The sequence below is a fragment of the Pseudopodoces humilis genome, chromosome 5 (assembly GCF_049639895.1).
Source record: "Pseudopodoces humilis isolate 2021_Gansu_Grassland_sample_001 chromosome 5, ASM4963989v1, whole genome shotgun sequence".
Classification (NCBI taxonomy): domain Eukaryota; kingdom Metazoa; phylum Chordata; class Aves; order Passeriformes; family Paridae; genus Pseudopodoces; species Pseudopodoces humilis.
Genome location: NC_142204.1, coordinates 60,142,349 through 60,169,825, shown reverse-complemented (window position 1 = coordinate 60,169,825; position 27,477 = coordinate 60,142,349). Strand labels below are relative to the sequence as shown.

General features: G+C 41.6%; 2 protein-coding genes across 8 annotated transcripts in view; one reads left to right on the top strand and one right to left on the bottom strand.

Moving 5' to 3' along the window:
* Positions 1–15,105, top strand: part of KMT2E (lysine methyltransferase 2E (inactive)) — a 56,793-nt gene extending 41,688 nt beyond the window's left edge. For 2 of the 3 annotated variants that reach the window (XM_014255178.2, XM_005526006.3), the window contains 12 exons: positions 6–170; positions 1,171–1,479; positions 3,315–3,569; positions 3,746–3,890; positions 4,608–4,861; positions 4,999–5,055; positions 5,942–6,505; positions 9,451–9,752; positions 11,447–11,535; positions 11,636–11,749; positions 11,904–11,995; positions 12,835–15,105. In XM_014255178.2, coding sequence (XP_014110653.1) covers positions 6–170; positions 1,171–1,479; positions 3,315–3,569; positions 3,746–3,890; positions 4,608–4,861; positions 4,999–5,055; positions 5,942–6,505; positions 9,451–9,752; positions 11,447–11,535; positions 11,636–11,749; positions 11,904–11,995; positions 12,835–14,349 — 3,861 coding nt within the window. In that variant the 3' untranslated portion in view covers positions 14,350–15,105. The remainder of the gene's footprint in view (positions 1–5; positions 171–1,170; positions 1,480–3,314; positions 3,570–3,745; positions 3,891–4,607; positions 4,862–4,998; positions 5,056–5,941; positions 6,506–9,450; positions 9,753–11,446; positions 11,536–11,635; positions 11,750–11,903; positions 11,996–12,834) is intronic. The other variant, XM_014255179.2, reaches the window with a different exon arrangement.
* A 1,786-nt stretch (positions 15,106–16,891) lies between these two features.
* The window catches only part of SRPK2 (SRSF protein kinase 2), an 87,186-nt gene continuing 76,600 nt past the window's right edge, over positions 16,892–27,477 (bottom strand). For 2 of the 5 annotated variants that reach the window (XM_088055053.1, XM_088055052.1), the window contains exons 13-16: positions 26,216–26,285; positions 25,415–25,507; positions 24,893–24,985; positions 16,892–18,554 (exon numbers count right to left, since the gene is read on the bottom strand). In XM_088055053.1, coding sequence (XP_087911179.1) covers positions 18,370–18,554; positions 24,893–24,985; positions 25,415–25,507; positions 26,216–26,285 — 441 coding nt within the window. In that variant the 3' untranslated portion in view covers positions 16,892–18,369. Of the gene's footprint in view, positions 18,555–24,892; positions 24,986–25,414; positions 25,508–26,199; positions 26,286–27,477 lie in introns of all 5 variants that reach the window. The other 3 variants (XM_014255203.2, XM_005526005.2, XR_015772487.1) reach the window with 3 other exon arrangements.

The window sequence follows — 27,477 nt, the reverse complement described above, 5'->3', positions numbered from 1 at the left end:
ATCAGACAAGAGAAGAACGGAAAATGGAAGCTATCCTGCAAGCTTTTGCCAGACTAGAAAAAAGAGAAAAAAGAAGAGAACAGGCTTTGGAAAGAATAAGCACAGCAAAAACGGAGGTTAAATCAGAATGCAAGGAAGCACAGATTCTCAATGATGCTGAATTTATTCAGGTAGTTACCTGGAGCTTTATTTTAAAGCTAGCTTTTAATATTGCATATTTTGTCAATTTACGTGGTGAGCTGCATGTTAAGATGTATGAAATTTTTACTTTTTTCTCTGAACTCAAATATATGTAACAAAAACTGTGTGGTTCTTTGACATTTTGCTAGCTCCTGAATTTTTTTTCCAGATAAGATACATGTAGATTTCTTTAATGAAGAAAATTTCAGTTACATGAATTTTTGCAAACATGCATGCGCACAAACACACACACCAGCTGTGTAATTCAGTCTGTCTTTGAAGTTTAGGGTAGAGGCATTTATCAGTGTTGACTTCAGCCACAAGATGTGGCTCTCTTTAGGCACCCTCTGTAACCAATGGAGAACAATTTGTTTCTTCAGTGGGTTTTTCAGGAACACAGAGTATTATAATCTTTCTGTTATTTTAAAGGAAATGAGTTAGTAAAGTCTTTTTTTTTCTGAGTTCTTGCAGATGATCCTTAATATTTTATAAACGGTTTTTAATTCTGTTGTTAATGGATGCTTCTTAGTTTGCAAATACTCATACAGTAATTCTCAGTCCAGGTTATTTCCCTGAGCTATGTGTCAGCATTCTCTTAAGTATCTTTTGTGACAAAGTTAAACAACCTAGTAAGCTGTGAATTGCAGAAAGAATATTGGACTGAAAGACTTCATGATACAAGGATGATTTCTAACTTAGGGATGAATGAATGTCAGTACTTACACAAATCTGTCATGATCTGACCAGTGATGGGTTGTGTGTGAGTACTGCTGATGATACAGCACATGCTTGGGAGGAAGGTACAGGAAATCCTGACATTTGCCTTCAAGAAGGAGAGAAGTATTGTAGTTCTGACAATAGAAATGAGATTAAGACTTTTTGGACATGTAAAAGAAGAGGGAACCAACTATTTTTTTCTTTTTTTCTAAGAAAGAGAAGTAGCTCTAAATGTGTATGAGATCTGTTTACTAGATTTCTGTCTTGTCCCAGGAACCGGCAAAAGAAGAAACTGCCACCAAGCCCACCCCAGCCAAAGTTAATAGAGCTAAACAGAGAAAAAGCTTCTCCCGGAGTAGAACTCACATTGGACAGCAGCGCAGGCGACACAGGACTGTCAGCATGTGTTCAGATATCCAGCCCTCCTCTCCTGATGTGGAAGTTACTTCACAGCATAACGAAACTGAGAACGCAGCACTGGTAGCTGAACCTGAAACAGAAACTGTTGTTACAGAAATGGTTACTGAAACAGAAGCTCCAGCACTTAGTAAATGCCCTACTAAGTATCCAAAAACAAAGAAGGTGAGTCTCCTGAGGGATAGGGAAAAGGTGGACCTTAACAAAGTTTCTAAAATATCATAGGCTGCTTCATCAGTGTGCAACTGCATGTATGCTTTTTCAAAAAATATTTATGAATTTTTTTGTAAAATTATCATTGTATAGCCACTCACTGGTAATAGATTAAAATATTTGTAACATCCTTTGGTGGAAGTTAGTTTGGATTTAAGACTTCCAAAATACATCTTCAGAGCAATTTTGAAACAAAATGTTTTCAAAATGGGCTTTTGAAATGGTTTGAAATAATATACATAACCAAAACATAATTAAAGCTGAATTTGAAGAAAAACCTAAGGAGATAAAAGTGGTCTTTCTTTGTTTATTGTATGCTTCTGATGACAAACAATATCTCCAAGGAAATCACTAACTTCTGATACTTCTCAACTGTCTTTTCTGAAGTGAATGGATCAAAACATTCCAAATGTGTATGTGCATGTCTGGAGGGAAAATTCTTTACTCTTTAATGCTTTGTCTTTAAATTTCTTTCCATTGGACTGCATTGCAAAAAACTTGTATGAAGTGGCACAATATTAAAAGATACTCAGAAATCTTAACTCTGCAAGTGCAGCTAAAGCAGTACGGCTTTCTGCTTTGAAATTCACAGAATGCATTAAAAAGTATTTGTAGTGTGATATACAAGAAGTCCTGAAAATTTTAAGTGGAGGGAAAGGGGGAGGAAGTCATAGGTCAAAACTTCTTGTCAAAAGAAAAATAACAATTTCAAGATGGTTTTTATCTTGAATCCCCAAACATAATTTAGAATTTTTTTTCCCAAAAGGTACCTCTGTCATTCTTGTAACACTGCCTATTTGCATCACTGTTACATACTTGTGACAGGGAACACTAGAGTCTTTCTTCCTTTCTTGCCTGTTGCATATCAGAAAAGAAGGAAGATGCTTAATACTGTGAAACAGCAAAAAAGTGCAGTAAAATTCAGGCTTCAGGTAAATATCTCTCCATTGCACCCAGTGTACCCTAAGTGCAGAGAAGGTGTTGCTTTAAAAATTAATTAAATAAAAATGGGCTTTTAAACAACAAAATAAAATATAATAATTTGTGTTAAAGCCTTAATATCATATTAATGTATCATTTAATGTTGCATGTCCTTAATTTTGAATCACTCTAAAATCTAGGAGGTTAGTTTATCTGTTAATAGAAACTAAAATCTACTGGCATATTTTTTAAAAACACTGAACTAGCTAGGAAAGAATAGCCTTTTTAGACCAGTGTGTCTCTGTATTAAACTACACATTTACTATTACATTTGAACAGTGTTGAAGGCAGCTGCCTGACATGCTGACTGAGGCACAGTCCTGACAGAATGGAAGTCTGATGAGGGGTTTCTTTAACTTTGCTCTTTTAATGTTACACTACTTCTCTTCAGCCTGGGTGCTTGGGCACGAGTTTAAGTTATGTTTTAGAATTCTGTTACTAAATTGACATCCTGAATACTTAAATGTTGATCTGGTCACTTGTATTGTAATGTTCAGTGAGAACTAAATGCAAAAGAACTAAGTGTAGTCCACAACAGGAAAAAACAAAAAATGGATGGGGCTAAACACCCCCATCCCTCCCACTAATTGGTATGTAAGCAAATCTGTACTGGTTTCTTCTGGTTTCCCTATGATTTCTCTACAACTGACCTCATTCTTGCCAGGTATTCTTAAACTTGGAGCCTGGAAACAAGCTGTTTCTGGTTGTGTAATAGTTGACTAGATGAATAATTGAACTAAACACTTTCTTAAAGCCACTGGTAAGCACACTCGCAAAACTTTTTTCATTTTTTTCTCTCTCTTCAGCACTTGGTTAGTGAATGGTTAAGTGAAAAGAGTGATAAAGCAGGGAAGCCTACAGACACTCTACCAGAAAGGCCTCTACGCATAACCACCGACCCCGAAGTTCTGGCTACTCAGCTGAATTCTTTACCTGGTCTCGCTTACAGTCCACATGTATATTCAACTCCAAAGCACTATATCCGTTTTACTTCTCCATTCCTTTCAGAAAAGAGGAGGAAAAAAGAACCTGTGGAAAATATTACTGGCTCTTGTAAGAAGGTAATGCTTCCCTGCATTGTGGTGTTCTATCCTATATAGATTAAAAAGAAGTCATTATTTACTAGCTTAAGTCAGGCAGAAAGAAGGCTGTCTGGAAAACCAGTCATGTCACACATTTTGAAATGTTCATCATTGAAGTTGTAAGTCACTAACTGGAACTTCTTGTTGTATTACAGCGTTGGTTGAAGCAGGCTCTGGAAGAAGAAAATTCAACAACAATTGATAGATTTAATTCACCATCACAAGAGAGATCTAGAAGTCCAGCCATCAATGGTGAACATAAAAGTCCTTTATTACTGAATGACAGCTGTTCCTTAACAGGTGTGAAGCTTTTGTAAATATACTACATAACCAATGTATTCAACCAGTATGTTGAAGTAGCTGTTTGTGGAGCACTGTGTTTTTTAAAGTCATGAGTTGATGAAAATTGCAGGCAAATTTGCATGTTTTCCTGATACTTTCTTTGAAAGAAATGCTTAGTTGCATGGTGGAGTTTTTTCCCCCTTCAGTGTATATTAGATAAGAAGCCATTATATTTCTTGGCATTTACAGTCAACAAAAAACTAATGGTTTTGGTATTAGTATTAAGAAGTCAGGTTATGAATTTAATTTTCTATACTTTCTGTATATTATCTTACACTTAAAACTCAGTAGGCCAGTGTAGCACACAGGTGAAAAAGCTGTGTAATCGTGTAAGCATAATAGAAAATCAGAGCGCACTGAAACCACCTTTTAGCTGAACGGTCTTAAAAATGGATGGAAGTTGACATTACCTTCTCTGGAGATACAGACAGTTCTTCCAAGCATCCTAGCACACAGTTACTGATGTATCTGTAGGCTGTTAAGAGTTTACTTTTCAGGAAGCCTGTAGGCTGTTAAAAGTTCATCTCTCAGGAAGCCTTCTGCCCTTCAGAGACTTTTTTAATCTTAGAATTCTTTAATTTGGAATTCACAATTTCATTACATAAAGTACTTAAGCAACTGTAGGTGATTGTTAAGTCTAGAAGTCTTGTAACTTTTTCTAATTTTAACACATAGATCTAACTACACCACTAAAAAAACGAAGACTGTATCAGCTCTTGGAGTCTGCTTTCTCAGAAACCTCCACACCTACTCCTTCTCCCTATGCCACACCAACCCATGCTGACATCACTGCCTCCGAACCATCGTTGTTTGCTACTCCTCCGAGGGTAAAAACAGAAGATGAAGCTTGTCGAAATGGTTACAAACCCGTATATTCACCAGTTACTCCTGTAACTCCATGTATACATGGAAATACCATGCACTTTGAGGTGAGATCTGTACTAAATTTTAGAGCATTCAGATATTTCAATGTAAATCAGTATTTGTACTCCTGCTAGAAAATGGGGGGGTGTATTTCTCTAGGCCAAAAAGTAAATTGACCTGAAATTTCTTCTTGTTTATTTAGAATATTTCCTCACCTGACAGTTCCCCAGAAATAAAAAGGCGAGCTTACAGTCAAGAGGTAAGGAAATTTGCAAAACCTGTGAATGGTATCTCAATTTCACCTGAATAGCTGCTCTGTTCTTAGTGAATGCTTTTCACCAACCATTACAAGTTTCTGAGAATTCAAAGGGTAACTTCCTCATAGGTTTTACTTGCTTACTGCTTTATATTTCCACTTTACCTATTATATTCTCTATTTTAAAGTGGTTTCTCTCTGTATCACTTAAAAATCCTGATTTGGATCAGGATCAGCTCCTGTAACAGAAAGGAGTAACTACTGCAATTTCTAGATGGTAACAGAAAGAGAACACTTTGCTTTCCAGGCTGTGTTAGATTCAGATTAACACTTCTCCTTGTTACCAGCATTTCTTGATTGTTTTTGTTGACCCCAGTTGTGCTCCAAGTGAAAGAGCAAAGTAGAAAGTAAGTATAGGTGGTGGATTAGTTGAAGAGCTAGTGCTATTGGAATGTATGTCTGGGTACTCCCAGCTGTAGGATGCATGTGTCTTGCCATGGGGCTTCATCCTGAAATTTGGAAAAACTTCTCCTTCCTTCTCCCTCTTTGAAATAAGTGTCTTGACACTGAGGAGGATTGCTTTTATGTTGAAGTAGGTGCTTTCTAGCTTCCTGGCCTGGGACTTGCTCCCTTTGAAGCTCCTCCTCTTCCTCTGCCAGTCATTAATAAAACCTGGTGCTTAATGTGTATTTTTACTTTGGCTAATGTACATTTTATTAAAATGCTTTAATCTAATACGTGGAAATAGTAGAACTAATTGTTTCTTAAAAACAGATCAGTTTGTGGTACTGGAAGGCCTTTAATACCACTTGAAGGTGTATCTGAATGTGAAACAGTTGCAGGTTTGACGGAGTGTGAAAAAATATTTACATGTTTTTTCTTCATGCAGGGTTATGACAGAGCATCTATTCTAGCACTGAATTCTTTCAGAAATTCCAACCTGACAGAAATGGGCCTGCAAGAAATAAAGACTATTGGATATTCTAGTCCAAGGAATAGGACTGATGTCACACGGCAGTGCACTGGAGAAATGGAATCTGTGTCAGACCTCCAGCTGGGACTCGAAGTAATTGAGCAAAGTGCGCTGCATAAAAACCTGGAAGCCCCCACACATGATAGGACTGATTCAAACAGCCAATTAGAAACTGCTCATTGTGGACGGGGCACAATTTACTCTTCCTGGGTAAAAAGTCCTGACAGGACAGGTGTAAATTTCTCAATGAATTCTAATTTGAGGGACTTGACCCCTTCACATCAGTTGGAGGTAGGAGGTGGATTCAGAATAAGCGAGTCAAAGTGCCTGATTCAAGACGATGCAAGAGGCATGTTCATGGAAGCATCTGTTTTTTGTACTTCAGAAGATGGAATTGCACCTGGCTTTGGAAGGACTGTCAATAACGACAATGTAATGGATGGAAATTGCACACCCCAGAACCCTCCACAAAAGAAAAAGGTTATAGCTTTAAGAATCATTTGGTCTGTCTTCCGTTGTCTGCTAATGATATTTCTATAACAGAAAGAACCCCAATGTAATAAAAACGAACTGTTGGCTCATATTTTACATACTACAGTATAGTAGACATCCAGAAGTAATGAAGGGCAAAGAGAAAAGCTGCATAAAACCATTAGTAAATTTATTTCTCCAACATAAAAGACACAAATTCTTTTTCATATGAGTCTTACATTAATTGCCCAATAAATAATTGCTTTTCAGGTTTGAAAATGGTTGCTTATGCCACCTGGTGTTACAGTATTCCATTATACAGAATATATACTAGATCATAGAGGCCATATACTGTGAATATCTGTTACAAATCACTGCAAGAAAATGCAACAACAGATGTATGCTATTCAGACTTTAAAGTCTGAACTGCACAGAAATACTTAGCTCTAAGAAATACTTTTCTTGGCTTAATTTTTTTTTTTGTTACTTGTTTTTTGGGGGTTTGGTTTGGGTTTTTTTGGTTGTTTTTTTTGCTTGTGTGGTTTTGGGGTTTTTTCTGGTTTGTTTGTTTGGGTTTTTTAAAATATTGTTTGAAAAATAAGCACAATCTAAATTTGCTATTCTCGTGAAACAGTTCTTATAGGTAGTGATGTAGTCATGGGTAAATCAAACCAGGATTGCAAGTTACATTGCATAATTCTTAGACTGTATTGTACTGCCAGGTTGACTCCTTTTGCAGAAAGAATGACAAAGATGAAAGGCAATGGTCTCCAGTGTAGCAGCTTGCCTATTTTGTCTCATAACACACTCTGGTAATCTTTCCTGTTTGAAAGGTGTAATTAATTTTCTTCATGGAAGTAGTGATGAGGAGGGTTTTCTGCATGTGTACATGCCTGCACAACGGAGTTTGGGGTTTTTGGTCACATTGCAGCCCCTTGTACATGCCTGCTCCTCTGGGGCATCCTGCTGAGGGGCAGTGAGGAATCTTCCTTCAGTAGTTCTCCTTCAAAATGAATTTTTGTTTACTTGATTCAAGCTGAGACATACATGGAGCAATATTGTAGGAGCTCTGATCTTACCTGGTCATGGCCCTGAGAATTTGATAGATCTTGCATGTGTTACTGTAACCTGCTGTTTTGGCAAACCTGAAAAGAAAATGTAAGCTAGAATTCCTGTAACTTGACGGCCTTCTTTTTCTGAAGGCTAAATTTGTCTTCACAAATCCCAGCAGCACTTAGTAATTCAGTAATCCTCCCCACTTCTGTTGCTGGCAAGGATTGTTCCAGGTTGTTACAGTTGAGAGCTATGCTATACTAATCCTCCAATAAAAAAAGGTGGGCTGCCCCCTGACACCCCCCAATCTCAGAATTCCTGTCTAAAAGTCTGTTTGAAGAAACAGCCAGAGAAAACTGCGTCTGTATCCCTGAAAGAAGGGGGTTTAGGATTTCCGAGGACACACAGAAATTTGAAACCTTAGACAGTGTGAAAAAAGAGGTGGTAGGCTGGATCCCACCTGAGGTGAAAGGTAAGAATTCAGGAATTTTGAATTTGAAGAGACTCATAAAAGCCTTTTCCCTAGGGTCATGTAAGACAGCTGTATCCTTAGGTAGATCTTTGCAGGATGTTTTTGTAAACTTGTACATTTCTGTGGGTCTTTGCTTGTGTTTTGTCCTACTATTGCACAAGTTGTTGTCAATACAGTCCTGTACAATGTGGCCACATTACATGGGTCTCTTAACATTTAAGATTTCTTTAAAGCAGTATTCTTTAGGGGGTCTCTGTCACATGATATGGAAATAATACAAAACTATTTGAAAGCAAGTTCTTAACCTGAACTCCTTTATGCAAAATAAGGTATTTTTCACTGTTTTTACTCTGACATATGTATGGGTCTGTAATAGATCTATTTGAAAGCAAACAAACAAAACCCCTTAGGACCTCAAGTAGAGCAGCTGCTTCGGTTTTTCTCTCTCTGTAGAAATGGATGTCCAGTTTTATTGAGGATTAAGCCAGTTAAAAATCAATTTTTTTTCATTATTGCACCTCAGTTTGTTTGGATGCTGTATGGTTCAGAGCAGGATGCTGATAACTAGAAGAAAATTTATAGAAGTTAAATGTCATTTTTACCAAACTACAAGTGTAGTTACCAAATAAAGTAGTTCTGGAGGTCAGTATTTCAGCTTTATACTTCAAATCCTGAAGATTCTTGGTGAAAATATTTGAACATGTATTTTTTTCAGTGGAGGCAATTTACTAACCACCAAAACTGGTTTCTGTTCTATGGAACTTTGGTGTAATGATTTTAAATATGTAATACATTAAATAGGAACCATGTGTCATTATTTTTGGGTATTAAGAGTTAGCTTAAAAATATGTTTTTAATCAGTGTCAAAGTGCAGTAAAGACAAATTCAGAATAAACAGGGGAAAGTTGCAAATTCTGTGTTAAAAGAAGGTTTGAAGAGCTTAGTGAATCCTTTGATATATGAAGCAGAAGGGTAGTGGGTTCTCATGCAAGGGAGTCAGTCTTGAGAGCAGGATGTGACATCTCTTGAAATTAGCTTTACTAGATCAGTATAATTGTAAAATTCTGCCAGTTCCAGGAGAAACTGTAGAGTACCTTGTAACTACAGCAAACAAAATGACTTCAGCAGTGGACCTTTTGCTGACCTGTGTCATTGTCATCTGCTTCTTCCCTGAGGCAGAACACATAATTCTTCTCTTGGCAGAAGCACTTCCTTAATATCACCTTTGCAGTTGCTACTAGCTCAGTACGCTGTAGATTCCACTGTAGATGTGGTGAAGTATCTTCAGTGAATCTCTGCCTTTTTTTTTTTAGAACCAATTACATGGTATGTCTTACTGAAATGTAGTGCATTTAATAGAAATTGTGAGAAAGAAAATGGTTAAAACTTCCTCTCTAATGTCCATTTGTGGGGTTTTTTTTCCTCTTAGGTGTCCTTGTTAGAATACCGTAAAAGGCAACGTGAAGCTCGAAAAAGTGGCTCAAAGACAGACAACTTCCCCCTGGTTACTGTATCTCCTCATGCTGCTGGTGGAGGAAATACAAGTAGTAATAATGGTGCTAGTGATGGGTATAACAACAGTGGTGAAAATGGGGAGCAAACTGATAACACTGCAAGCCTGCCTTTACCACTGCCAACTACTGTTTATAATGCAGCTCCAGAAGACACTGGCAACAACTGTGCAATTAAAGAATCTTCCTCCAGTGAGAAGAGTGAACCAGAAGTTCAGTGGTAAGCCACAAAACTACAGGACTAAAGTTCAGAAGAATATTTTATGTAAATCTAAGTCTTTGCTAGTTGAAATGAATTTTTCATTAAGGCTTCTGTTGTGGAATACTGACTGGAAGCCCTTCTTCCAGCTTAGTAAAGAGCTGTCTTACCTTTTTCCTCAGAAATACAGCAGACACCTGATAATGATTTGAATGCATGAAGAATTACCCATAAGATACTTATTAAATTATTTTAATTCTGCTTTTTTATCTTGTAGTGGCAAAATAGGTATTGGTTTGAGCATTTGTATCCTTGTATTTCAACTGCTTTCTGAGCTGAAGAGAGTTCTTCATGTTAAATCTCAAAGCCTTTCCAGAAGTCCTGTAAGGCATAAGGTGCAGCAGGAGAATAATCTATACTGATTAGCAAAGGTTTCTGGAAGACTTTAGGAGGTCTGTTTTCAGTCATGTGGCTGGAGCCGTGTGGGGGATGTTTGCTGTTGTGTAATTGCCCTGTGCAGGGCTGAATGCTCAGGTGGGAGCATATGGTGACACTAAGAGGATTGTTGGTGATTGCTCAGTGGTTCCCTTGTTTGCAGACCATATGGGCAGTGTGCAATGCCAGATACTCCAAACAACCCCAGATCCTGAGCAGAGGTGGCATGTGGATAGGGAGGAGATAGAGTGACTTCAGTCTGTGTAAAACACTGCACAAATTTTTCACAAATTTTTTAAGTTTTGGTAGTTTTAAAATAGATGATCAACTGTGGTGACACTGTCTCCAAAATATTATTAGGGCAAAATAAATCCTGCAGATATTCTTCATGCTGTGGTGAAAGCCTAACTAGTGGGGATGAACCATGAGCTTAGGAGTTGAACATCCTTCCACTGAGATGCTCCAAGTATTCCAGGAAAGAAGATTTTGTAAGGCCCGTTGAAGGGAGAACCTGAGTGCAGTCTTCAGTTTTCCACTGAAAAGTGGCTGTTAAGTTCACTGCGCAGAAGCTACTGCACTAAATTGTGGAAACAGGCCAAACAGGGAATAATTTACTGCTTAGATTTTGCACTAACCTTGCAGAGCAGCACCAAAACTTATTCCAGTGCAGCAGTATTGTGAAGTGATGCCGTACGTCCTTGCCAGAAAGGAAAATATTTTTGCGGAGTGCTGTCACTTAAAATATTCTTGGTCAGGCTGTGATTGAGAGATGTAATGGGTTATAAGAGAGATGTGACTGTCATTGCATACCCACTATCTGACATTTCAAGTATAGAAGCTTAAACAGCAGTAGATTTGTAGTGGTACACAACTGATAGCTGTGCATCCCCACTATTAAAGAGCAGATTCTTTCCAGTTCTGGAAGAAGACAGTTTTCTGCAAACTGAGACTATGAACCAGTAACTGTGGCCTTTATATTTTTTTTTACTTTTCAGTTGTTTAGACAAAGAAAAACCGACATATCTACAGCTACTTCCTTAATAAGAGGAAATGCCAGTTTTTTAACATAAAAAGGTTGCAGGAAATCACTATATTTAAAGTGGGAGAAAATAGTTAAATGCCACTTAAATAATATTATTCCTTATGCACAACAAGTTACTTGGCTGTTACATGCAGCCAACACTCTAAACTTCCTCTGACTTGGTATTTGCATATGCATTGTCCTAAATATGGTCTATGGGAGTACATCCTCTTAAATTTAAAATGGACTTCTCTTTCAGGACTGCATCAACCTCTGTGGAACAAGTGAGAGAACGAAGTTATCAGAGAGCTTTACTTCTCAGTGATCATAGGAAAGACAAGGACAGCGGTGAGTTGCTTTATTTTTTTGAAGATACATAAATCTAACCAGCTCCCCCGTGGTAATCGTAATAATTCTAATACTGTGTTTGGGTCTGCTTCATCTGTAGGGGGAGAATCACCTTGTAGGCCATGCTCACCGTCTCATGTTCAGTCTCCATCTCATTCAAATCTCATTTCCCAGTTGCAGCTTAAAGTCCCTTCTTTCACTGAAATTCCTGAAGGTCAGTAAGCAGATGACCTTGTATGACACTTGACATATTCAGTAGTCTAACAACCGCTTTAATAGCTCTTCTAAAGTCAAATATAAAGTGCTTAATGATCTCTGCAAAAGACTTGATTTTCCTAATTTGATATTTATCTGCTTTATTTCTGTAGAACCTGATTCTGAAAATCCAGAGCCAACTTCTGAGTGTCCGTCCCCAGATACTTCACAAAGGACTTGTAAGAGTCCGTCAAAAGCAAGCAAGGTATGCAAGGTTTGCACAATATGCATAGGAACAGCTCCATCCATCTCTGATTTACTTATAAAAATGTTAATTGTAGGATTTACTACTTTGGTGACATACACATACTTTCATCTAACTGTGCAGTAAATTAACATAGGTAGACATCTGCAAGAATATTTGTCTGTATTCACTAAAAAGCGGGTTTATATGCTGTGCTTTCAGTAGCTGTACATGTTTATGATTTTACACTCTGCAGACAGAGAAGAGATTGTATCTGCACCGTTCTGTGGTGTGAATGCTGAAGAAATGGCACTTAGAACCAACAGCATGTGATTTACCCTTAACAGGGGGGTTGCTCTTGATCTGCCAGGTTTTGGCAGTCAGGACTCTGATACTATGGAGAAGGATGTTGAGTAGTACCTATATTAAATGAAGTAATTCAGGTTGTCATATTTAGTATATTTGCTTGCACTACCCAGGTTTAAATCACTCTAAAAATTACTTTATTTCTGTAAGTAGTCTTCTCTGGAATTACTTCTTTCAGATTCAGAAATCTAAAGCTTTTAACAAAGAATCAATTCAGACTTTGAGCTAATGATCATATTTCTGTTACAAGTTTAAAATATACTTCAGTAATTTTTGACTTAGAAGCATTATTAATATATACTTGCTAAAAATAGTGCCGTCTTAAGCTTGCTCTGTTACTGGTGTTATTCTCACACCAAATACATATCCTGCATCTCAGCATTTTTTTCCACAATTGGAGGCAAGTGTTCTGAGATGGTTTTTTTGTTTGTTTTTTGTGTGCATGGTTGAGTAATTTGAACGTTGAGCAATGACTGCCTTTCTTTTCGTTCCAGCCCTCTTCACCAAGTCCTGTAGTTTCAGCACAGCCACTTGGGAAAACGCCCACAAAACCAGATTCGCACTGGGAAACTGCAGCTAATGCACCTGAGACTGAATGTGCGAATAATCCAAAATCTGAGCTGCAACAGAAACAGCTGACAAACAACGTCCAAGCACTTTCAAAAAACCATCCATCTCAGTCACATCTGCGCAGCTCTGCTGAGCAACTTTCACATTCACAGAAGTTGCCTTCCGCACCTTTGAAGCTGCATTGCCCCCCTTCGCCTCATGTAGAAAATCCCCCCAAGTCTTCTACGCCTCATCCGCCTGTGCAGCACGGTTACCTTTCACCAAAGCCTCACTCACAGCAGCTGGGATCTCCATACAGACCTCATCATCCACAGTCACCTCAAGTTGGAACACCCCAGAGGGAAACACACAGAAACTTCTACCCGGCAGCACCAACCCTCCAGCCCAGTAATCAGGCGCAGGCTAGCGGCCCCCTCTTCACTCAGACAACATCAGGACAATCTTCAGCTTCCTACAGCCAGTTTAACCAACAAAATTTGAACAGCAATGCTCCACCTCCCCCGCCCCCTCCACCCCCTTCTTCTACTTACTATCAAAGCCAGCAGCCCTCTGGAAACTTTCAGAGCTACAGCCAGCTGAAGGGCAGCATACCCCAACAGACTGTGTTTTCATCTGGACCAAACCAAGCACTTCCTGGCACTGCGGGTCAGCAAACAGTGCCAGGACACCACGTTGCTGCAGGGCATTTTTTGCCCTCTCAAAACCCCAGTATTCATCACCAGGCATCGGCATCTGCTGCTCCTCCTCCTCCTCCACCACCCCCTGCTCCAGGCCCCCACCTTGTCCAGCAGCAAAGTACTCATCAGCAGCACTCTGTAGCACATGTTGTTGGTCCAGTTCACGCCATGGCGGTGGCTCCTGGATCACACATTCATTCTCAAGCTGCTGGTCACCATTTGCCACCACCGCCTCCACCACCAGGTCCTCTCCCCCACCACCAACCTCCCCATCCTTCCACGGGACACCAAGGGTTGCAAGCACAACACCAGCACGTTGTAAACTCGGCACCGCCTCCCCCGCCGCCCCCTCCCTCCAGCGTTATCGGCTCGGGGCACCACCCCGCATCAGCACAAGGGTTACACCACCCATCTCATCAAGGACCGCCCCATTTCCCTTCCAATGCTCACACAAGCGTCTCCTCCTATTCCTCACAAGCCCCACATCACACAACGTTAGGACCTGGACCTCAACATCAGCCTGCTGGCACAGGACCTCATTGCCCACTCCCTAGTCAAGGTCCTCACATCCAACCTCAAGGACCAAACAGTATTTCAACACCTACTGCTTCCGGGTTCTGCCCTCACCCCGGCTCCGTGACCCTTCCCCACGGAGTGCAAGGGCAGCAGCAGGCCTCGCCCGTGCCAGGACAGATCCCCATTCACAGAGCACAGGTGCCACCCACCTTTCAGAACAATTACCATGGGTCAGGGTGGCATTAAAACAGATCCCTTTAGTTATAAACATTTTTAAAATGTTCTGTAATATAAACTGTGTATATTTAATATGTACCTATTCAAGGTACTTTTTAAAGCTTGTACATGATACTTTGTATAAAAGCAAACACCAGTGCTCTTCCATTGTATCCTTTCCATTTTTTGCTTTTTAAAATTCCTGAAAAACGTGCTGTTAAGCCAGTATTAGGTATTTCTTTTTATTTTGTAAGTGGACATTCCAGCTGTTTTTTCTGGCAGTAGGTTTGATGCTGCATAATGTTTAAAATTTTATTGTTGCAGTTAAATTCATTTAGTGAAAGTTTTCTATATTACTTTTATACATATGTAATTAAATAAGTACACAGGCTAAGTGATGGCACTAACAATTTTTTTTTCCATTTTCTGTCAACAGTTTTTTGTGTGCATAGAGATAGGAAACAATGCAATACAGATTTTTATAGTTTTGGTGTGGACATGGCTTTTTGTTTCATCAGTTATTTGCAGAAATTGTAATTTAATGTATAGACTGTTTCTAATGTCTCGGACGAGTGCTGTAAATACTGTATTTCGCTTGTAAAGTTGCTTAAAGCTTCTTTCATTTGATATAGTATTGTATATAATAAGTCTTTTGCAAAAAAAAGTGTGATCTTTGTGAAAGTAGTACAGTATATGATCTTTAATTTTTTTTTAATATACTGTCACATTGCAGCACTGGTTGGGCATTTTAATTCATGTTAATAAATCACAATTATGTCAGTTTTACCTACTTGTCCTGAAAGGGTGCTTATCAGCAGGAAAGTGGCTTTAAGTCTCTGATCTCCCCTGCTCCCTGCGAGGCTCTTCACTTCTCTGCAGTCTCCAGCTGTGGCTTCACTTCTGTAGCACAGACAGATGTGGAACAGGCTGGAGGAGGGGGATTCTTTACTCCGTTTAGAGGTTGAAGAATGCTCACCCCAAGCACAGCAGAGGCCAGGGTCAGGTTACCGATTGTCAGGGACACTGAGGGGTATTTTTATGCTCAAGGTGTTCTGACCTTGGTTGCGGAGCAGGGAAGCAGCTGCTTGCTGCAATACCTTCCTCTTCCCTTCTCTCCTGCCTCCTCAGGCCCTCCAGTTGGGACATAGGGGAGGAGCTGAGTGGGTGGTGCTGTAATGGGGTACAGAATGTTACAAACTGTAGCAGTTTGGGGCTTTTGTAAGGGAAGTGATTTATTCCTGCTGCTGAAAGCGGCAGTGAAGATGGTGCTCTGCCATGGGTGAGGGCGTCCTCCCGTGCCAGCAGTAACTGCTCTCAGTCCTGCTCACACAGCTGGATAATGCTCAGTGGCTCCACCTCAGACCAGAGAGGAGAGACAGTGTGAGGAAGACTGCAACTGCATAGGAGGGGAAGTGGCTGCTCCTACCCACTAAAAAAAAGTGGCAATTCTTTTAACATGTAAAAAATAAAAAGGGGGCCACTTTAAATTCTAATTTGCTTCTAACTACTAAAAAATCTTGCTAGTTAAAATCATACACTAGAATTGTACACTAGAAATGCTTTCCTGAACCTGCTGCCTCTGCAGAATACACACTGGAGTTCACATTTTACACTAGCATGTGTAGTGTAGGACAGCATTAGGCTGTCAAAAACAGCAGAAAAAACCCACCCTCTGTGCAGTTACTCAGACACTGATTTTGAAAACAAATGTGCATCATCCTGTGTAGCCCAGCATTCGGATCTGGTGGTCTGCCCCTCTTCCATACCTCCAGGAAGTGACAACATCATTTCAAATACAAGAGAACGTAAAATACCCAACTGTGCTTGGCAAGGTCTTAGTGCAGTATAGGGAGCTGCTGCACCGGGGAGCAGAACAGGACGAGGCCTGAGCAGGGCTCCCCAGTGCTGCTGAAGCACCAAGGCCAGGCAGAGGGCAGAGCTGTGCCAGCCTGGGGCTGCCCTAGGCACTTCCTTCCAGTGCCAGCATTTTCTGCATATTCAAGAGCACATTTGTAACTGGCTGCAGCAACCAGGCACTGCAGAGCTGGGCTGGGGGTGAAGCTGAATGTAATTTTTACCTCCAGCATGAGTCCACTGTGGCATCGTCCTTGTGAGCAGCGTTGTCCTTGCAGCCACTAAAAGCAGTCCCAGGGACGAGGGTGAAGGCACACGGTCCTGAAACCCAACTGCTGTGGGGCCTCAGCACTGGACAAGTTTCCCCAGACCAGAGTGTTTCGCACTGCGGTGCCTTGGCAGTTCTCCGGAGGAGTGGCTGCCCCAGCCCTTTGGACGGGACAATCGTTCCCTTGTTTACAGGACTTGTTACAGAACAGCTGGTAGGAAAGATGCTTTTTCTGGTCACATTTCACCCAGCAAACCACTCCCACCCAGTCCCTCCTGCCACAGGACCCGTGGGGCTGCTCTGACTGACACCAGGTGATGTGTTTCATAAATGAACATGGGAAGCTGCCTTCCTCTGGCCAGGAAAAGCCAGCCCCCACCTCCCACCCCTCCAACACCCCTGCAGCTGAGGCGTGGCTAGGCAAAGATTCCAATGACCAGCAACACTGTCTGAAAAAACAAAACACTTTAATTAGACAACTGCAAGCACCTCAAACAACTGGTTATTGTTACAGCATGGGGCTATCTTCTCACAATCTAGTTATTGCAAAGGCATGTGAATAAATTTTATATGGACAAAGTCAAGAAAAAAGTGGCACTGTAGTTACATGAAGATCAGGAGTAAGCTTACATTCATCCCACTGACTTCTAAAAGAGGCCCAAACACACCTCCGTACTGTACATTCTAAAATCTGTATTGCCTATAAGCTTCAGCCTATGCAGCTTTTGTTCCTAGGAAACACATAATTGTTGCGTGCAACTTACAATGGGCAGTCGTATGTCTACAGATGGGAAAGAATAAAGCTAGTGCAATTTGTTTTAGAAACATGTAAAGCTATGAATGGAATGAGCATGATCTTGCTTCTTGGATTATTTTACCCACTGCACTGTAAATATCTGCAGCTATATCCTTCCTTAACTGATGCCAAGCACACACTTTTATTATAAAAGATCAGTAATTCTACACAGAGTGGTTCTCATGCTCTACTTTTAATTTTTTTTCTTTTTCTTAAGGTATAGTACAACTTACAGTGCTTAGAAAAAGGCAACACCATATGGTACCATGTCTTCACTATCACATTGTAAGGGAAATTGCTATTTTTCTTTTCTTAAAAGCACTTAAAATAGGCAAAAGTTCTAAAAGGGAGTGCTAAATGATAATGCATACTTTATTAGAAAGAAGTCTAGCCTTCCTTTAAAGTGCCGTTTGGGGAATGAAATCCTGTAAACCAGAGCCACTTTGTTTAAAATCCAATGAACAGGAACTGCTACAGAATAGAAAGTTTACACAATTCCTTAAAGCGGTTTAAAGTCCACTACATGCAATTGGTTTGCTATAAAGCTCTCTAAAACTTAGTCGCTTTACTCTGAAATTGAGTCCCCGATCCCATATTTAAATGGAAATAAACATTTACAGGGTGCATTTACATACTCTATAATACAAGAATGACATCCCTTTGCCAGAAGATAAAATTGTACAATTCCTCGCCATAACTCAGTTCTGATTTGATAAATTTCTTACACTCGTAAATTATATAATATGCATCAGCTAAAATATTTTTTTTTTCATAAATAGTTACAAAACTTGCCAAAACACATGGGGGGAAGTTTCTTTTGTTCAAAAATCTGACATCTGAATGTCACACAACACAAGAAACAATGCTTAAAGACACGTTAAGTGTTTTCTGAAGAAAGTGGGTGAGTAAACTACTAGCTGAGGACAAAAAGACTACCCTTCCCCAAGAACACAGTGCACAAAAAGCAAAATGTCAAACAGTACCTCAAGCAAAATAAAGGTCTGAGGATTGAAGCCAGCTCACGTGTGATCCTGCTAAAGATTTTGTGACAGTCACCATTTAGGTCCAACGCATTGGAAAGTGGTTACTGGCTTTTTTTTTTGTTTGTTTGTTTTACAGCTGGAAGATTCTGCTAAGAATTCAGCCACGGATGCCTAAGGCATTCTCCAGCTGAAGCGCGTTTCTCTGGGACCATTTCTAGCATGGGGATCAGGAAATCCGTAAACTGTGCAGCATCTTCATGAGGCCAACCATACTTCTCCACAAGCACATCAAAAAGACTCCAAGGTTTCAACTTGGTAATGTGTCGGAGTTCTCCTGCAAACACAAGTATTAACAGCATTAGAAAAACACCTTGTTATTCATGTCAATGACTAATCTCTGTTTCGTTTTTCTCCCACTCTGCTTTCACAGCACCTTGACCAGGCTGGGAATCACTGCTCAGGACGGGCAGCGCACACTAAGCTTGCTTGAGGTCCTCAAAGGAGACGAGTATGTTCGATGTCAAAGCCAAGAACTCTTTCTACAGCCATCAGTACGTTACACCTGGACTCCATTGATTTTTCCTACTGTCTTCACTCTCCTGTGCACACAGGCACTCATTCACACTCATGCTCACACCATGGCCAAACCACACTGCAGGCCACTCCTTCCTAATCAGCCAAGGAACTCAAATTTCACAGAATCTTCTCCAATTCCAGGATAGAGGTCTCAGAAACACAGGCCCTTGCCTCGCCATATGGCATTTGCCAGCAATGCAGCAGATTCATTCCTAAGCAAGCCGAGGTTTGGTGCTCCACAGATTCTGCTCCATTTCCCAGGCAATTAGTCCAGGAAACCTGATCCACATCTTTCCTGAGGGAAGCACCTGCTGCTGCCCAGGTCTCTTTCAACCAATCACCAACACAAGTGGTGACAGCAGCTGCAGGAATGGAGTTCCCCCAAGAGGGGAAACTTCTTCCAACCTGGCAATGTGTCCCAGACCAAAAGGAAGGAGGTGAGAATTGTTCTGCCATTCAAACCAGCAACACTATCCAGGTCTGTCCATGGGTCATGCAACACGATGGGGAAGACTCTTACAGTTTCTTGCTCCTGCATTGCATAGGAATGAGGCCCAAAGCCAAGAGATTGTGCCATGAGGCACATGGTGAAGGGACTGCTGTGGGCACAAGAGGGATGAGCAGCTGTCAGGCTGCAGAACCCTCACTGTTCCCATCAGGAGGGAGTGATACTGAGGTGTCACCTTGCATGAGACCCACAGCCTTTGCAATCAAGGCTCTCAATAGCCCTCATTTACATGTGGTGCAGCTGTCCCCTCATCATTCATGAGGGCAGTAACAGGAAATCCAACTACAGTCGCACCACTTCTCCCGAAAGTATAAATCTGGCATTTGAAATCCTCCTTGCAGAGGATGAGAATAGGACCCCACCTTGCAAACAAGTCAACAGGCTTGCTCCACTCTCCTCCTCAAAGCAGGGATATCTCTTTGCTCACATCTGCCTTCTGACTGTCAGATCACAGCTGGGAACACCTGTGTGTAATGCTCTTACACTTTGTAGATCCAGTGCATATATCACCAACAATCTAATTAATCTATGGCCTCTCGCTTCAACAAACTACACTAGCTATGAATCTGTGTGTATTAAAGTTCTTACGGAATGTGACCAGACTTAAGAGTGCCTGATCTGTTCTAATCAGTAATTAAGCCCTGCCACACCCAGCCCCTCTGGACACCAGCTGAAACACAAGGGCAGCTGTTTTCTGCCAAATTTCTATACCCTTAATGCAACCCACAGCCATCTCCCTTCTTCTCGAGCATATGTGCCAGTCTCCATGGGACACTGCAAACAGCACTTGAGAGACCCCTGTGGTGCTTCTGCACCGAGGAGAGTGATGGGGTCTCACCCAATACTGAAGGCTGAACAGGCTTCAAGAAGTTCACTTCACACCTGGGATGGGGGCATCCAGGCCACATTACTTGCAAGCCAAGTGGTCTGTCAGCGTTGTTTTTGTTCCTGGCTGTAACCTACTGCCTACCATCAGCTCACAGGCAGAGTTTCTGTACATCCCTGTGGCTAGAGAAATTCCAGGGCAGGAGAAGTGACCCGTGTCTGTCCAACTGCCTCAGGGACTGAACATCTCAATGCAATGGAATTAAAGCCCCAAAGGCTCAGCAGGTCCTGTTTCTGCTGCCTCAGCCCTCAGCAGGAGGTCCTAGGCAGGGTGCAGTGCTTAAGAAAGCAGCTCTCCAGCTGCTGTCACCAAGTACCTACAAGAGCAAGTGTGCAATCCATCACCCACAAGCTGCAGAGGAGTGCTGCTCACAACAGGAACCCCAGGTGTGCTGCCCACCACGAGGAACGCCAGCAGGTACACACCAGCAGAGGCCACGTTCTGGTTCTGTGTGAACATTCACAGTACAAGCATGTCCCATCAGTCCCCACAGACACAGAAAGGCTCTGCTTTGAGCCCACAACTGCCCCACACATCAGGAAGGACACCACATCTTGAAGCTGCATATTAATTTCCAGGCTCTCACTCAGTCCTTTAAAACTTTGTGCAACCCTAAAATTTAACTGCTGAAAATCTTACCTTTTGGAAGATTTCCAATAGAGTATATTGGTGACTATTTACAAGAACAGGTACTAAATTATGTAACAGGAATGCATGAACTCAAATACTGCCAAAAAGTGATAGGAAAGTGACTTGTTACTGACTGCAAGCCAAAAATTGCTAAAAAAAAAGATCATGCCCATGGTTTCTCTAGCTCCCAGCATTCATTGCAAGGGCTGCTGTAATCATGCACCAAATAAGGCTTAGAGAGGGTGGGTGTGCATTCCCATCCAGCTTCATCTTTGTCTTCATCTTTGCATTCACATTTTGTCATTTCCAGCACCTTTCCTCCCTCAGATCTGATAAGGTAACATTGCACCATCAGGCTCCTGGTGCCACTGTGGAAGCAGATTTCTTGCTGTTTGAGTACTCCTCATTTTGTGAATACACATGCTAAGGCCAGCACAATACTCAGCAGTTTTTCTGCTAAAGAACAAAACTATTCTAGCACTATGGCTGAGGTTTCCCACAAGAAATTTTATGAAAATTGCAAAAGCACTTAAGAAGATAGGATACAGTAAAAATTATCTGTGTGGGGGCTATGCTTAAACTAATGCTTCAGTTTTCAGTAAGGATCATTATGCTAACTATGGAAACAAAACAGGGTAAGTAAAAGACACTTAACATGACTCAGGTGGACAGAAAGTCTAAGAATAAATTTTCATGCGGATCCTTCTCATTCCCATCCTAAAGCATGAGAGCAGCACAGGAAATGGAGGTGTCTGTCAACATATATTTTCATCTACTCCAAGATGTTTGTACCATGTAGATGGAGGTTGTACCTATGAAGGCTGTACCTATGTTTAAGGGAGAAATTAAAAAAGCACAAGCCCTACCAGTCTGACACCATCTGTATTCAGGGCATTAGCATGAATTTTCAAAGAAGTGCTAAAAATGTGATACTGAGAACTTCCTCAGAGAAGCCCTTTATTTGGATTTCTGATAGTGAAGCACACAGGAGATAATCCACAGAGGACAACGGAGTTGTCAGAGCTGTAAAACTCCTGTTGCCAAAGCAGAGGCAGCAATGATCTCTCTGAAAGATAGAATGTTACGCCAGAAGGAAATTACTAAAAAAATTTCTGAAGGACCAGGGGGGAAAAATGCTATTTAAAGCTTTGTCTTCTGACAGTAATACAAAAACCCCCAGATCTAGTCTATAAAATTCATCAAAGACAAATTTAAGATGTGTCACCAGGCAAGAGAAGGATGGATTACTGAACAGTAAGACATGGGTGAAATGAGGACTGGTGAAGCAGCAATGGGATATAATCTGCTGCTACACATCTGTGACATGATCCTGAGAGCAGGTGGAAGAAAGAAAGAAGCAAGCCCTCCCCTCCCTTCCAGAAGGGTAAATGAGCAGCATCACAATGAGTATTTCTCATTGCTCAGCTTCCAAAGGGCAAAGCCAGCACCTGGCTAGCATCTTGCATAGGTTTAGATCACAAGGAAAAAGGACTAGCAAATACCAGAAGAAAAACAGCAGGAACCATGGTCTAGGAAAAACAAAAGTGTTTTACATTTTAATGCCAAAACATATTAATAATTTTTACAGTCAAAATAGCTTCCATGGGGACACTGAAGAAGAGGACTTCCTGGAGTTATTACTGGGCTCAATCAAGATGAGACCCTATAAAAATATGTAAGCATCTGTGTTATAGTATAAGAAATAACTTACAAATGCTTTTCCTCTTTTAAATGCATCTTCCTATTTGAATGTCTAAAACTGTTTCAGGCAATTACTGAGGAAGGACTTGATCCTGTAAACTCTTTAAGTTACTAGCATCTTTCTTTTTGTTCCTGGGACTTCAGCAGCACAACTCAAATGTTTAAAGCATCACTCTGAGGTCAAACTTGCTTATGGACAGGAGTAAAACTCAAATTGTGACTACTTGATTTTCACCCAAGACTGATGTTTTCAAAACAGGAGCTCAACAGCAAGATTTCTAAGTCTGCCCTGAGACCACAGTGAGAAATTCTCCCAAGAGCCTCAGGCCTGTACCACAAGCCTCAGGCTTCTCATCTCCAGTGCTCAAGCCACAAGCAGATGAGTACAAAATACTCGGCTTGCTGGCCAGCTCTGGGGCCTATCCCTCATACCCCGCCAGCCCACCGCACACAAATCCCGGCTGGGGACACCAGAGGCTGGCAGGACACCAGAGGCTGGCAGTACTGGGGTGCCCAGGGAAAAGGAAAAGGGTGCCTGATGCAAAGAAAAGATGCTCAAGTAAGCAGGACACTTACTACCTCCAGTTTTCTTTCACAAAATATTTCAGTTTCCCCAACTTGCAAAAGTAGAATAACTAGTATGATCTGAAAATGCAATTTGGTTTGTTAATCCTTTGTCTTGTATTTGAGATTCTCTGGTTTAAGCAAAAACAAGTGGGATCCAGTCTACTTAATCTTCCACAGCAAACTTGAACTTGTATGTTGTGTGGCTGGTGAACCAAGCCTTTAATCCTAGCTTAAATCCCACCCTGAGGATTTAAAAGGCACCCTCAGTGCCTCTGAGGAATGTCACTGACAGTCAGGCCCTAGAGGACAACAGTGACACTGCAGTTGAAGATGCTCATGGAAGCACCAGAGACTCTCCACATCACAGGAACTTTACAACTGCCCTCTCCAGTGCACTGCCAACACTGCAGTTACTGAGTAACTGCTAGGTCATTTTACAGTTCTATGACATCACTAGAAAATGCCAACCTGTCTGCTGTAAGGTACAAAGTCGGAATGTAAGATGCACTCCAGCAGCTGCAATCCTGTCTGGAGGTGCCACAGGGTATCTTGTGCCCAGCCCTCTTACTGCTTTATAAATTTCCAGACCTGTGGGCCTCGAGTTTGTATATCTCAGTTTCCAGGAGGCTGTTTAAAGCCTGCTGATACAGCCCCTCTCTCTGCCTGCTGTGGCAGCCAGCTCCTGAACCCCACTGCCTGCTAGGCAGGGAAGCATTTGTTTTAAAGCCATCCTCTGCAACTTTCACTGGCTTTCCCCCAGCTCTTACATGGTGAGTGCTGGCAAACAGCAGCTCTGTCTTCAGCTTATCCACTGACTTCCCAATTACATAAACCTTACTCCACACTCAAAAACCTCAGGCATTTCAGCCTCCCCCAAAGGGCAGCTGCTCCCTCCTAGATAATCACTGCTGCCCTTCTCTGCACTGCAATGCCATTAACAGCCCCCTGAAGGACACAGAGGGATCCCTGCTGTAGCAGGAATATCCAGCACAGAACAGGCAGCCCCGTGCACGGGAGGGAGAATCCCTGATTGTGTCCAGCCTCACAACCCCGAGCTCCCAGAGCCACTGGCTCAGCCCCCGGACAGCGACACCGCGGCTGCTGGGCCGGCCCAGCCCACGGGCAGGGCAACCCCCAGCTCTGGTCAGCAGGGACGTGCCCTCCCCAGCTGTGGCTGACAGCCCTGGCTGTTCCCCCACCATGTAACAGGACAGACCCTGTCCCTCCACACAGCACTGTGCTGTCTCATACTCTGAGGGAATGGAACACTTGAGGCATCACCACATTCCCCCACGAGTCAAAAACCTGCCTTACAGAGCAGCCTGGGCCAAGTTCCATGGCTTGGCACAGCCCCATCCGCTCTGCCTGCTCCTGGGCTGTGACAGCAGCCACACTCAGCTCAGTGTCCGCTGCCCAGGTACTCCCTTCCCACCTCCGTTACTCCCTACCAGCAGCACCTGCTGGACTGCTAGCTAGGATCCAAAGCTGCTGACAGACGATTTTTCATCACGTTACAAACTGTGCATCACTTGAGTCCTCACACTTACACAAAGACAACATATTCACACGGACACGTGTTAACATCCACACTTCGCTGAGTATATCCCCACATGAATTTTAAATAAAATATTGAAATGTACACCGCAAATTTTGGCTTTTCCCAAAAGGCCAAGTTTACACCAAAGTTCTTCTTTAGTAAGTGCTTTCCATTTAAATGGATATATTTCTTCAGTATCTGTAAATCAACATATTCTCCTTTTGGATAGTATTATGCTTTAAATTAGCGTTGCATAAATACCGTTACCTTTTTTGGTGAAAAACTCCTTGGAATATTTCCCCAACATAGCGTATTTTCGAGGGATTTTTCCCAGCAGTTCAATGATCAATGCTATGTGGTCTGCATTGGAGAACATTGCCAGCAAAACAGAAACATACAACAGTTTAATCAGTACATTGCATGCACACACTAACACTGGCCCGGTACAGACAGAAATAGATTGATCCTGGTAAAAAACACACGTGTGCACTGCTTGCTCAGTGGCTGCTTTGGAAAGGTACTTTCAGCAAAACTTCCTTCTCAAAACAATGTTTGAGTGTCAGCTGCCACAAACAACGTGGCATATCATTAAAAAGGTACCAATAGTTATTTTTTGGAACATTTGGGTGAAAAAAAAATTGTCAGAGATTCCTGGGAATTTTGCTTTTCAAAATGAAAATTTTTTTGTGTGATCTCAGGAAATGCTCCTCGCTGGGACATGATACAACCAGCAACAGCAATTCCACTTCTGTCTGCATCACGGCACCTTTCAAAAAGAAGAGGTACTACCTCTGCGATTGAAGAATTCCCGAGAATATTTTCCAGATAGAGCAAAGTGCCTTGGGATATTGCCTAGCAGCTCTATGATGTGTGCTATGTGGTCTATGAGGGAGAGAAAAAAAGGATACGGGAGTGGAAGGGGCAGGGAAAGGATGGGATAAAAAAGAAGAGGAAAGAAACTGGAATTAGTAAAAAATCAGAAATAGTTTCAAATCAACAATGTTTGCAGCAAATCCATGCAGAGGTTTCCAGGATCAGCAGAGCTCTGGCATCATTAGTAGCATTTAGGAACAATGAATGATGCCTACAATACCACTGCAAAGAGCATTTACAAGCAAACAAGCATGAAAATGGACAGGTATACAGATGGAAGCAGGAGTTAACTCTGATTTTAAAAAAATAATTAGTAATTGCCTAATTCAAATAAAAATACACAATGTAAAGATTATTCCAGTGTCACTCTTTTAAAGAGAATAACAGAATAAAGTTCCAATTTGTCATTTCTTTTCTAAACTAAAATGTTGTTATTTTCAATCAGGTTTTCACACATATGCAATCTTACAAGAAGGGCAGTTTAATTCCTTCAGGCAGTTGTTTAAGTAGATGAATATCTGCAGAAGAGAGTTTTTGCCTACCCACTGCTAGTGGTGGAACTTAAAACTAAAAAGAAAAAAAATCACATTTATATTCTGAAAACAACGTGTATGAACAGTTCTACTCAAATACAAAACTTAAACCCCACTGTAAGCTCACTGGAAATTGTGCATGAAAATATGAAGAAACTCTTACAATACCTCAGAAGAGTCATACCTTCATCCCTGGAATAGTCTTCACCAGAATGTGGTTCAAACAAGTAATCTCCAGTCGCTAGCTCAAACGCCTACAACACAACAGACACAGTCATGGGCATTTCAGAAGTAATGCTTTGATCGTAAGATGTCAGTAAAACATCACAACCATCTCAGAAGCGAAAAGGAATTCACATTCAGAGCTCAAGGCCTGTGACTGGAACCAAGACTGAGGAGAGGCCACTTACCTGGGGACATCATTCCTGCAGTGCAGCAGCAGCACAAACCCTGCAGAGAGCCCCGTGTCCAGCCCTGTGCCCGGCCCTGGGGCTGGAGGCGACAGCAGCGTGCCCACTGCCAGGCACTGCTGCCCATCCAGGGGGGATTAAGGAAGGAACCCCACGGGGCTGGAGTGCAGCCCCTCCCTGCAGCCCCCAGCCAGAGTGCTCAGAGCAGCTCCAGGCTGCCCAGGAGTCCGGCTGCGCTGCACTAAGCCAGCATTAAACATGGTGCTACAGACTCCTGAGAACTCTGGTGATAGTGTCAAGCATTTCTAAACACTTCAGTATTTCTAAATAAGAGCTACACATGTATCTGAAGGGTATTTACCTGTCAGACTGAATGCTGGAGGCTGAACTAAGGAAGTCCGAATCACAAATAAAATCCATTTATGAGTATAATTAATCACTTGAATTAGCTTCTTCGACAACTCTAAATCTGAAAGTTTTTTTAACTACTTCAATGATGGGAGTAAATGGTGAGAAAGATACTGATGGGGAATCCAGAACAGACACTGGGACATCAGATGCCCTCAGGGCAGGCAGTGCTTCCATGGGATGCTAACCCTGTGTTTGGTGAGGACGAAACTGACTTTATGGGTGTGATAAATACAAAAAGCTGCAAAGCTCTGAAGCAACTATGAGAGCCCCTACTTGCATCCAGACATGGATTCATCTGGTCTAATTTGTTAAATTATTCTCTTTCAGCTCTGGCTCACCAATTGCCCAAGCAGCCACAGGAATCTAATTCGTTCCAGGTGGTTTAAACATCAAACTATTTTCCATGTCCAAGACATGGGAAAACATCTGATCCAGAAAAACATTCCAAAAATGAGGCAGAGCTTCCTGGCACAGTTTTAGGATGGGATTTCACTCCATCAGAACATTTACTACAGAATACTTGTCACCTGAAAATAGACACTTTTCTGTTCCAGTTTATAATCTGGAGCTGTTAAATCACCTGTAAATTTAGCCTATTTATGAGCACTTGGCTTCTTCAAGCTGT